At 37.3% G+C, this 12,343-nt stretch overlaps 1 protein-coding gene across 4 annotated transcripts in view; it reads right to left on the reverse strand.

Annotated features, from left to right (window-relative positions):
• BTRC (beta-transducin repeat containing E3 ubiquitin protein ligase) overlaps positions 1 to 12,343 on the reverse strand; it is a 193,904-nt gene that overhangs the window by 124,804 nt on the left and 56,757 nt on the right. For 3 of the 4 annotated variants that reach the window (XM_020966949.2, XM_020966957.2, XM_078151096.1), the window contains one exon: positions 10,376 to 10,483. The exons of the other annotated variant lie outside the window; for it this stretch is intronic. In XM_020966949.2, coding sequence (XP_020822608.1) covers positions 10,376 to 10,483 — 108 coding nt within the window. The remainder of the gene's footprint in view (positions 1 to 10,375; positions 10,484 to 12,343) is intronic. 4 annotated transcript variants of the gene reach the window in all.

The following is a 12,343-nucleotide window of genomic DNA, read 5'->3' on the forward strand; positions in this document are numbered from 1 at the left end:
ACAGTCTTCTGGTTGGTGGGCCACAAACCTTTCTACTCTTCAATCCATTCTCCACACAGCTACCAAAGTGATTTTTCTTAAATGTAGGTCTAACTATATCACCCTTATCCCCCTACTAAATAAATTCCAGTGGCATATTGTTTCCAAAATAAAATGTAAAGTCTTCTGTTTGGCAATTAAAGCCTTTAAAACTTGGTCCCAAACTACCTTTCCAGCCTAATTATGTAACTCTTTTTCACATATTCTATAGTAAAGCCAAACTGGCTTTACTGATGCTCCTTACACACAACACTCCACCTCTTGCTGTTTTTATAGAGTCACTGATTTCTGTTTGGTCTATTCTAGTTTTCAGGGAGTCTAGTACTTGGTTAAGGTTTATTACTTTCTCTTCTAGGCTATTTATTCTCCTTCTAATCCTTTCTCCAGAATTTTTAATTTAATATTTTATCTCTTCCTTAATTTCATCTGGGTATTCATGTAGTTCTTGTGGAAAATCCATTTTTTCCTTTGAGTTTTTGCTTGGAGCTGTAATGGAGTTTTCTCTCTCTCTCTCTCTCTCTTTTGGCTAGGTGATGGGGTTAAGTGACTTGCCCAAGGTCACACAGCTAGTTAAGTGTCAAATGTCTGGGGCCTCATTTGAACTCAGGTCCTCCTGACTCCAGGGCATGCGGTCTATCCACTATACCACCTAGCTGCCCCTGTTATCTCTCCTTCTTTTGGGACATCTCTGGTTCTACAATTTTTTTATATTGACCAGAGTTTTTTGTTTTGTTTTGACTTCTCTCTCTAGCTTTAGTTCCTTAATTGGGACTGTTCCAGAGCTAGACTCTTCACCCTGCTTTGCTTTTAGGTAGGGACATAGGGAGTCACCTCTGCTTATTCTCAACCTGGGTAATTTGGGTTGCTGGGTTAGGTCCCCTAGGATCTTTGAGATTCAAAGTGCTAGATCTTCAAGGTGTTTTGTGGCATCTCAGGGCAGAATAAGTGCAGAGAGCCTCTGGGCCAGAGCATCCTGGGGTGGTCGTTCCCTTTCCCTGCCATGCCCACAGTTCCCATCTGGGTCTTTCTGACTACTCTAGGGATTTCCAGGGAAGCTCTCCACTTGCATTGCCTTTGGACACAAGCCTTGCAGGCTACATGTGTCTCTGGCCCACCTGTTGTTACACTGGGAGGCTGGGGCTTGTTTGCCTGCACTGGCACTATTTTGGCTCACAATTCCATTTCCTACTCTGGCTAACTTTTTATGCAGATCAACAGTGAAAGACATTTTCTGTATTTTTTCACTGAATTTCTTAATCGTTATTTGGTCTGGCTCAAACTTCAGGGTTTTATGGGTATGGGTGGGTATATGGGAGCTGAGTGTTTTTCCTCCCATTCAGGCAGCCATCTCATCTGGAAACTCTCACCTCTTCCTTCAGCTTAAGTTCTACTTTCTATGAACTCTTCCTCATTCCCTACTTTCTAGTGCTCACCCTCCTAAAGTTAGTCTGTGTTTATTTTGTATGTATTCTATATGTGCTTATATTTGTATTTACATACATAATTGTCTTGGGAGAGTGTGAGCCCCTTGAGGGCACGAGATGTTTTGTTTTTACCTTATTAACCCCAATGCCTCGCGCAGTACTTAGTACATAGGAGGTGCTTAATAAATGCGTGTTAACTACTACAATAACTTGACTGTTCCTGTCTCAAACTCAAATCCAGGTGATATGTCTGACTAATCTTCATAATGTATAGTTCCAGTCACGTTACTGCTACATTCAAAAAACCTTCAAGGATTCCCCATTATCAACCAAATCAAGTTCATATTCTGTGGCCTGAAGTCTTCACATTTCAGTCACAGTGTACCATTTCAACCTTCTTCCCAACTACTCCTCTTACATTACATTCTAGCCAACAATTACTACTTGTGGTTCCCCAAATCTACCTCATGGTTTCCTGTCTCTGTGCCTCTCCTCACACTGGTCTCACCCTTTGCCCACTCTCTACCAGTTCTAGCCGTCCAATTCTTATACACACTTTAACACCCATCAAACGTCATCTCCTTCATAAAGCTTTCCTTGAAATCCCCAGATGAACTTGATCATTCTCCTTTGAACTAACATAGCATTTTGTACCTTCTCACTGTACTTTCAAGTTATCCCTTAGAGTTATTTACACATATACTTTATTTTTCCTACTAGAATGTAAGCCTCAATCAGAACAAGGATTATACCATATCAGTATTTTTATCCTTCTGCAGTACCTAATCGTAGTGGATGTTGCATAAGTATTTGTTCAATGAATGCGAAATGAAGAAATGGTCTAGGACCAAAAAGATAAATGATTTTTATGGAAAGTGCTGGGACATTTGAAGCAGACCAAAGATGCAGTAAAGAAGAAGGCGCTCAGATAAATTTTATTACAGAACCATGTACTGTACATCCCAGTCCTAGAGAACCATCTTACAATGCATACATTTGATCACAGAGGAAAAGGGCAAGAGAATGTGGTCATTTCAGAAATAACTAGTACTACTCTGAGGGAAAAATAAACCAACTTGTGTAGTTCCTAATAGTTAACATTACATAACAACTTGGGATTTATGCAGTGCATTCCTTTAATGCAGGTGGTGTAATTATTATAATCTATTATTATATAAGTAAATGAAGACTCTGAAAAAGGAAGTGACTTGCCCAGGGTTACACATCTAGTAAGGTATCAAAGTCAAGATATAATCTAGCTCTCCTGACTCCAAGGCCAGCACAATTTCTACTGTACAATACTGACTTCTCCACTAACAGTTAGATATCTCAATATTTAAGAATATACCAAAGCAGGTGGCCCAAGATACAGGTCACTGAGAAGAGACAGCAGTAGTGGTTGGAAATATACTTACTGTCTCGGCAGCACTGGTTAGAAATATACTGCTCTCATAGGATAGCAAAAGGGCAAGAATGAACACTCTAACAACTACCCTTTTACCACAACACTAGAGACATCTTATAATATCATATTTTCAACTATAAATATTCATGGGTTTTAAAATTTATATACTGCTTAAATGTACATTATTTCATTTAATTCTCAAAGCAATTCTGTAAAGTCAATCACCAAACATTTATTAAACACCAACATGTGCTGACCATTGTGTTAAGGCCTGGGGACAAAAAGAAAAGCAAAAACATAATCCAGCCCTGCCTTCTAGGAGCTCACATTCTAATAGGGGAAATAACATATCAATGTACATATAAGACATGTGACAGTGTACATGGAAAGTAATTTCAGAGGAAAGGTTGAGGGCTTTGAGAAAGACCTCCTGTGGAAGGCAGAATTTGAACTAAGTCTAGAAGGAAGCTAAGGAAACCAAGAGGTAGAGGCAAGGAGGGAGAACATCCCAGGCACAGGGAAAAGACAGAAACAAGGCAGGTGACTCAGGAGATAGAGCATCCTGTGCAATGTACAGGAAAGAGGGCAGTAAAGTAAGATGCTTCTTGTTTGGCCTTCATTTTCAAAGCGGACCAGTGACATCAAGGGGGGATGTCTTGACTTGTGCATGAACTGGATTTAAGTGAGGCAGAATTGTATGAAGTTGTCAGCCTCATTCTCTCTTCCAGAATCACTGAAGTCCAGTGGCAGGACAGAAATCAAGCTGACTGATGATGGCCCAGGATGTAGTGGATGACCCTGGGGTCTTCAATGCCTCACTAAGCTCTAAGCTTGTTCTCATTCACCCATTCTGCCAGGGGAAGTCTTCATATGCTTGGGGTAGATATCCCCCTAACTCACTGATAGGCTTGGGGCCTGTTGGTTACTTTCAACTTGGTTTAGCCTGTCTGCTGAGACTATTTACTGGGGGTGTGGCCACTGCCCATGCTACAACTTCTTGGAGCCACATGTGAGAGTTGGGTGAATCAAGTAGACACCAAAGGTGGATGATCGGTCCTGAAAAGGGCTCAGCAAGCCCTCTGAGGTGCTAGTGCTCCTGAACACTTCATACACGCCAGTAAGACAGCAGAGTATGTAGAAGGGAGTAAAACACAAGAAAACTAGAAAGGGAAGAAAACGTCAGGTTGTGAAGGGCTTTAAAAACCTAAGAGCATGTTATAATTGGTCCTGGAGGTAATAGAGAACCAGTAGAGTTGCTGAGGGGTGACATGGTCAGACCTATGCTCTAGGAAGCTCACTTGGAAGGAAGCTGAGTGAAGGAAGGATTTGAATGGAGACAGGTAACAAGGGGCAAAGTAGATAAGGCATAGGGCCTGGAGTTAGAAGACCAGAGTTCAAGTATGCTTCAGACACTTACAGCTGTGTGACCCTGGTCAAGTCATTTAACGTCTGTCCGCCTTAGTTTCCTCAACTGTAAAATGGGGATAATAATAGCACCTGCCTTCTAGGGCTGTTGTGAAAATCAAATGAGATAACATTTGTACAGTGCTTAGCATAGTGTTTGGCACACAGTTGGCACTATATAAATATTAGTTATTACCATTATCATAACTCTTAGGGAAAGTAACCAGAAGCCTATTGCAATAGTCCAGGCAAGAGGATCAAAGGTTCTCAAATGCCACATCTGTTGAATCTTAAAGACACCCCCTTTCCCTGACTGGAAATGGCAAAGGATGAACATGGGAGAGTTTCTCTCAGATCCTCTATTTAAGAAGGGGGCCCAAGGCAATCATTTTATAATTTCCTACCTGCCTGCTCTCCTGGATCTCATCACTGACTTCAGAAACTCATCTTCCTAGAAGATCACATCAGCTCTGAAATTCACACCTCCTCAGTACCCTCTACCTCTGGGGCCCCTCTCCCTTCTTTAGACTGTTAAGTGTAGAGGGTTGACAAGGGACAGCTCTTCTGAAATCCTCCATTTAAGGAAGGGGTGCAAGGCAGCCACTTCATCATTTCTCACCTGGCTGCAGGACCTCATCATGCCCCTGTGCTAGCTACCCTTCCTCTCTTTCTCCCCCTGCAACCCTTTCCAATTTCTTTTTATGTATTGTTTTTCCCCATTAGTTTATGAGCTCCTTGAGAATAAGGGACTGTTTTTAGCTTTTCTTTGTATCTCCAGCATTTAGCATAGTACTTGACACATGGTAGTCACTTAATAAATGTTACTGACTGACTGAATGATATCAAGTATGGGTCCAGTTACAGACTGTAAATCTGCAGTACAAGGACCAATCCAGCTAAGTTCAAAGAGACCAGACTTAACACTTATGGCCAATAGGTGATGAATGTTTTTCGCCATGGTTCATGAAGAACATCTGCTATGCTCGGAAAACTTTTGATCTGCTTCACTGGAGGCATTACCTACAAAACTGTCCTTCACATCATGAAGTTTTACAGTTATAAAACATTTCACATACATTATTCTCATTTTGTCCTCATAACAATTCTTGCAAGACAGCAAGGGAACACATGATGACCTCTACATTGCTGAATATGAAGCTAAGGCTCAGAGAGGTTGCTTGACTTGTTTAGTGTCACACAGTCCCAAGGCTGGATGCAGGACTGTATCCTTGGGTCTTCTGATGCCAAAGGCAGAGGGCTCTTTCCATTGTCTTCAGTTACCCAGCCTCTACCCCTCCCAACTCCCACAACACTCTTGAGAAGTGAACTTCAAACAAATCAAGAAATCCAACATCACAAATCAAGAATAAGATTTTCTTTCCAATATATGCCTTCTTTTAGACTCAATATCAAATAACAATAAGAATAATTTTCAGTTATAGGATGCAATATTATGTAGCAAATACATATAAGTATTAAGGAATGAAGGAAATCAATTATTATTACTAAAGCTGAAATAATCTGGCAACTTAACTCACTAAAAAACAAATGAAAAGATAAATTAACCTAAATGATTTGGCAATATCCTTGCACACACATATATACTCTCCAAGTTTTGATCAATACCTGTATGCAGTGAATAAACCATGAAATAAATCAATCTTATAAGTCTCTCTCCCATCCATGTCAATTTGTAACTGCTGGAACAGTATTTCATTATCATGATCTCTTTGGGAGAACAGACATCTGCACATATATGCAAAGTACCATTAGTACTTTTTTTCTGTGTGTGTGTGTGTGTGTATAAATTTGAGGCTTCAAATTGAGGCTGGGACAAACTATGGCTAAAAACCTTCAGTGTTTCTCTACTGCTTCAAAGATAAAATATAAACTCCTAAGCCTGGTGTTTAAATTCTTCTACAATCTGATTGCCATCTACTCTTCTAGATTTATTTCATTTTAGTCCTTTTTACATACTCTATTATCAAGGGTGTAAAACACTTGTCCTTTAGGCATATACTTCTGAGTACAGCAGCCCCAAAATAAATTAAAACATAATTAAGAAATATTCAACAAAATAAATAAAAATACAAGAGTATATGGACAATGTTAATGTGTTTTTTAAAGTCAACATGTGGTCACAGGGGACTTTGCCTAAAGATACTACAAATACAAGTCAAATTCCAACAAACTCCATGGAACTGGACAATACTATTTTGTTGCCTTGAAAGTCGGTTGTATTGATTATGATCAAGCTATGCTTGGTAAATCTTTTTGTGAAAATAATTTTTACTGTAATAGTGTTAGAGGATTTGAATCTTACCTTAATAATCTGTCACTAACCTATTCCCAAACAATAAAAATTCCAAAATTAACTCTCAGTATTTTTATGTTCATGTTCCTTGATCTCAAGCATAAAAATTCTGATCTTTTAATGTTTCACTTCATGTTTAGCAAGACTGTGTATATTTACCAGCATTTTTAAATAGGCTGCCTCTCTTGAATTCATCCCTCCCCTCACAATTCTGACCTTTGTCACATGACTGTAGCCAATTCAAAGGCAGCAAGTGTTTCCCACAGTTCAAGATTCTACTCAAGTTTACTGCCATTCCATGCTACCTAAAATATCATATCTATTTATATCTTTAGTGTTACAATCAAATTCCTCTGTAATTTCATCTTCTAAGGAAAAAAACAAATTTTCTTTTTAATTCCTCAGCTGTTCCAGCTGCTTATTTTCTAATGCTTAACTCCTATCTAATACTCTATATGATGAAATCACCATCATTTGCTGGGGAGATGAAAATAATCCTCCAACACACAATGTGAAACAAGAAATAACTAAGCCACAGATTTTGCATATAACATTTTTTCACAAAAGAGAAAATGAAAGCATGCCTAAATTGAACCCAACCATATAACCTTCGGCTTCTTTTTCAGAATTTTCATTAAAATGTCATTAGTTCAGCAATTAAACCAACTTAACATCCTGATTTTGTCATTCCTGTCTGGGTTTCTGGATATATATAATCAGACAAACTGACAATAATTAAATGGTCTTCTAAATTTGTACTGCCATAAGTTAAAGAATTTTAAAATCTCAGGATGCTCCCTGCTTCTTTTTTTTTTTAAGGCAATTGGGGTTAAATGACTTGCCCAAGGTCACACAGCTAGTAAGTGTCAAGTGTTTGGTCTGAGGCCAGATCAGGTCCTCCTAGACTGCAAGGCTGGTGCTCTATCCACTGCGCCACCTAGCTGCCCCAAGTGCTAATCAGGCCCCACCCTGCTTAGCTTCCAAGATCAGACAAGATCAGGTGTGCTCAGGGTGGTGTGGCCGTAGACTCCCTGCTTCTTAAAAGAAGGAAAATGAATGCAAAAAAAAAAACCTGTTCCACTATGAAACTTTTAAACACTAGACTCATATGTCTATATTATATATTTTTAAAAGTACAAATTATTATCTCAAATATATTTTTCCCTTTCTTCCACCTATAATTCATCAACACCAAAAGAAAAAGACATTGGTAGTACGAAAAGTTCCCTAAAATTTTTTGAAAAATACCATCCAACATGAAAGTAAGCAGCATTTATTGAAAGGAAATGAATCAAATGAATACTTTTTATTGAACACTCACCATGCATAAGGCACTATACACATGCCAAAAAATTGTCCCAAGTCCCATTTTGCCTATAGGTTTCTGTCTCTTGATATATATCTCAAGCAGTAAGTACCTTGTTCCATTCAAATTGAACTGCCTATGAAATCTTCTTTGACTTGGGGTGGGGTGGGGGAAAGGAGATTCATTCTTCAACTTAGCAGCATAGTCTCTAAACCAAATTTTCCTCACAAAGTATTTAGTAATTGTGCAATTTCACACTTTTGTGCCAGTAAAATGTTATATGTGTACATATACACATACTCACTCTATGGGGACCCAGCAGTTTGTTGATTAAGACCCACTAAAAATGGAACTCTAGCAATATTGCTGAATGTGTCTAGAGTTCTTTCCTATTCAACTATAAATTACCATTTAAGGTCTAAATTTTTCTTCTAAGTATATCTAAGTTAGATTGTAATTTAGGTTAGTTTTTGCCTCTGGCAATTAAGTTTCATATTTTTAATTAGATATGATTATCTTTAATGTTTCCATAATATGGTTATGTGAATCAATCAACAAATATTTATTATATTTACTATGTGCATAGCATTAAACCAGGTACTGTGTGAAGTTAAAGGATCAGATAAGTCCAAATACAGGCCACATTCCTAAAATGAGAGCTATCTGAAGGGGGGCAAAATAGGCATACATTAAAAAAAAAAAACAACCCAAGTAAAAAACACCAAGTTTAGGCCACACATGATACACACTGACCAAATTTGTCAGGGAAAGTGTAAAAAGTACAGTCTATGTTCAAACCAATACAATATGAGACACCTCACTGAAAGGCTGCTATGTAAATTAAATATCCATGGTGTTCTATAAAGATAATTTGTTTAGAGCAGAGTTCTGGGCCCACCTCTATTATCAACTAGCTACATGGCATTGGGCAAGTCATTTAACTTCTCTGTGGCTCAGTTTCTTTATTTATAAAAAGGGAATAACAATAACTACTCAATTATGATGAAAATAAAATCATGCATGCTAAAATACTTTGACATCTGTAATGTGCTATACAAATAAAGGCATATCATTCTGTGCTCAAAACGCTTTAAATAAAGACTCATGATTACATGAGTCTATATAAAGTTTACATTTGATCTACCATTAGTTAAACTAGGTAAGCTTAATACTGAAAGACTGCTTAGCACAGTAAATAGAAGACAGGCTGTGGCCTCAGGAAAACTAGGTTTAAATTCTGCCTCTGGCAGTATTTGGCACTCAACTCTCAGTGCTCCAGGCAATTTCTCTAAGACAATCATCTGCAGGCTAGTTGCTACATTGATATTTGGGGGTTTCCACACCAGGAGCTCCCTACCCCAATGAAATCACAAGTCCAGAACTACAACAATAACAAATGTTAGTGTTAGCAAAAAAGATTTATTTGAATGTTAAATTATAAAAAACAAACAGAATCTTGCAAAATTGTCAGACTAAAATAGCACCACTAGGGAGCAACAATTATTAGTACTTATATAGGCAATGTAACTAAGAAAAATCTATCACTCAATGTTGATTCCCTCACTTTATCTGGAATTCAGACATAATGTATTTTATATATTACTAACTTATATTGAAAGATCTTTAAGATCAATTATGCCATAGATGGGCAAGATGGTAACAATTACGGTATTATATATTACAATAAAATGCTGACTAAAAAGCTTTTTCCAAAACTGAAGTGTACAGGTTACAGTTTTATTTGTCAAGAATACCACTCAAATGTCCCTGCCCATACACATACACGTTTATACTTTTTAAATGTTAGCTATCAAATTAAAACTAAACTATCTGCCTCTTTCTCTACTCTTCCTCTTCAACTTCCTCCCACAGCAACCTGGCATTGGCCTAATTCTGAAAGGAATTTCCCCTTTAGGATCCATTAAGACCACTATTAGTCCACCTAGATTGTTTTAAGTTTAATACCATATTCATGGACTTCTAGGTCTTGCAACCATTAACTGAAGTGTAAATAACATGTGGTCTTAAATGGGAATGCACAGTATTGGTAACAGAAGGCTCAATACACTATATACACTCAACAGTCATAAGAAAAACATGGATGGCTAGTCAATTGCATGTAATTAACTGATGACATATATAAATTGGCTTGATACAGGTCCGGAGAAAACATTATACATTGAAGTTATTTGCTGGGGCTACTTCTTAAAGTTCAATACTTTTGCATTTAATAGATCTGAGAACCAATAGCCAAGTCGATGTCAATTTTGGCAAACCAATAATAATCAATCAATGGAATGAAAATGTTTTAGATTGCATAAATCTGGAAAAGATCATTAAAGAAGCATATCAAATGACATGAAAAATATCTAAGATATGAAGAAGAATAAAATGAATGTCAGTAAAGAGTGTGAAAGAAGAGAGAGGCACACTCACACCCGTGTACATCCCCCTACCCCCTCCCCCCGAGACAGAGAAAGTACCTGGAAAGCTGTGAGTGCGCCAGTCCCTGGGTTATACAGGCATCGCAGCGAAGGCATGCTGTCCGCCAGGCTGGAGCAGCCCAGCCACAGAGACCTGGGCATAGAGCACTGCAGAGAGAGGACAACTATGAGATGGGACAGTATGAGACAGGATGGCACAGATTACAGGAACTTTAAAGGCATTGCTGAATTTTGTCAATACAGTTACAGCTGGCCTTCAGGATGGAAACATCTTCAAGAAACACATATTACTAACTGTTCCACCCCCCCAAGAGAAAGTCAGAAAGGTCATTAATAGCAAAGGAAGGAAAGAAAAGGAGGAATGGAGGGATTAAGGGAGGGTGAAACTGAAGGAGAAAGGGAGGGAAGGATGATGGAGAGGGAGAGAAGATGAGAACAAAAGATGGCCTAGTCCAAAAAAATTAAATATTTAATCAATTTTTTGTATCTCTGTGTATTTGCTCAAAGGAAAATTATGTCTTTGTCCAATTAATCAACCCTCTTTCCCTATGCATAGGCAGTTACCTCTAATGTACCATAGGGTGAACAATTCTGCAAAGTAAGCAGAAAAACATTTCAGTAAAGTTAGACTTTTTAGAGGTTAGGGAAAAGAAAAAAGAAAGAAAGTATAGCAACAACTTTGGGGGCAGTGACAGAAACTAATTCTGTGACAGTTTACATGTGTTTTATGTGTTTAGTTACTTTGCTATTCATTAAGCAAAATGCATCATTACCATAGCAGCTGCCTCTTCATCTTTCCAGATGAATTAAAAACACAAAGGGGCCAAGAAACAACTAAAACAGAAGGAAAAACAACAACAAAAAGCCCCAATGGAGCTGCTCCTAATATTTAAAAACTAACTAAAAAGAAGGTAAAATACTAGTAGACATAACAGAATATTCTCAGTATCAAACAGTCCAGGAAAACTTGGAAAACTTTTCACTATGCTAATGTTATTACTGCCGTAGAGATTTATAAAATATTCAATCCTTTACTGTGATATTTAACATGCTTCATTTATTTCTACAGTTTACCACAACAAACATTTAAAAAGAGAATATCTTTGTTCAAAAGATAACCTTAATACTCTGCTATTATTTAATCGTGTTTGATTAGAGTAAAAGCTAAGTATCTGGCCATCATGTGTAAGAAACATGAAAGAATTCTTTTTTAAAAACATGAACTATAAATAATGCTGAATGACATTTGGTATTTTCAAAGATTCAAAAGGATGATGACTTAGCATTTTTAATTTTAAATAAAAGCTTTGTAACCTATAGGTTTATATTAGACCATAACTGCTATATTTAATTATATATAATTATATTATATAATATATAATTATTATATTAATATATTTATATTAAACTAATATTACTATTAACATTAGAAAATGAAATTTAATATATATGACCCACATCATCTAAAATTGGCTTATATATTCTGTTAGAAGGAAAAGGGACACTTAAGAACTGATGAGAACTCTGTAGGTTTCTCTTCACAATTACAGAATTATAAGCCTAAAGCTGATATCTCCATTTTATAGATTAAACAACTGAGGCAAGGAGAAGTTAAATGACTTTTCCATAGTCACAAAGTTAGTAAGTAATGAAATTTGTATTAGAATTCAGGTATACTGCTTTGCAACATTTCATTACAATATGCTGCATTAATGTCCGGGAAGCAATCAGACAATAGCAATCTTAATTCCTGAACCATTAGTTGATTTCCTTGCCTCTAGTGTTTCCTCACTCAATCTGTCTTGTATGTGATAGCTAGAACACCATCAAAGGATCTATGATCTCCTACACATGGATACTCCTTCCAGCAGCAAATATTGCAACCACTCATCCTTTCTCATCCTTTTTAACCCTAATCCATGTCCTCCCATGAATACTCTGCAGAGGATATACACTTAACAGGCTAAAGGCCTTTTTCTAAGTCAGGTGTTCTTAAACTATGGTCTG

The sequence above is a fragment of the Phascolarctos cinereus genome, unplaced genomic scaffold (assembly GCF_003287225.1).
Source record: "Phascolarctos cinereus isolate Bilbo 61053 unplaced genomic scaffold, phaCin_HiC Scaffold_3;HRSCAF=262, whole genome shotgun sequence".
Lineage (NCBI taxonomy): Eukaryota > Metazoa > Chordata > Mammalia > Diprotodontia > Phascolarctidae > Phascolarctos > Phascolarctos cinereus.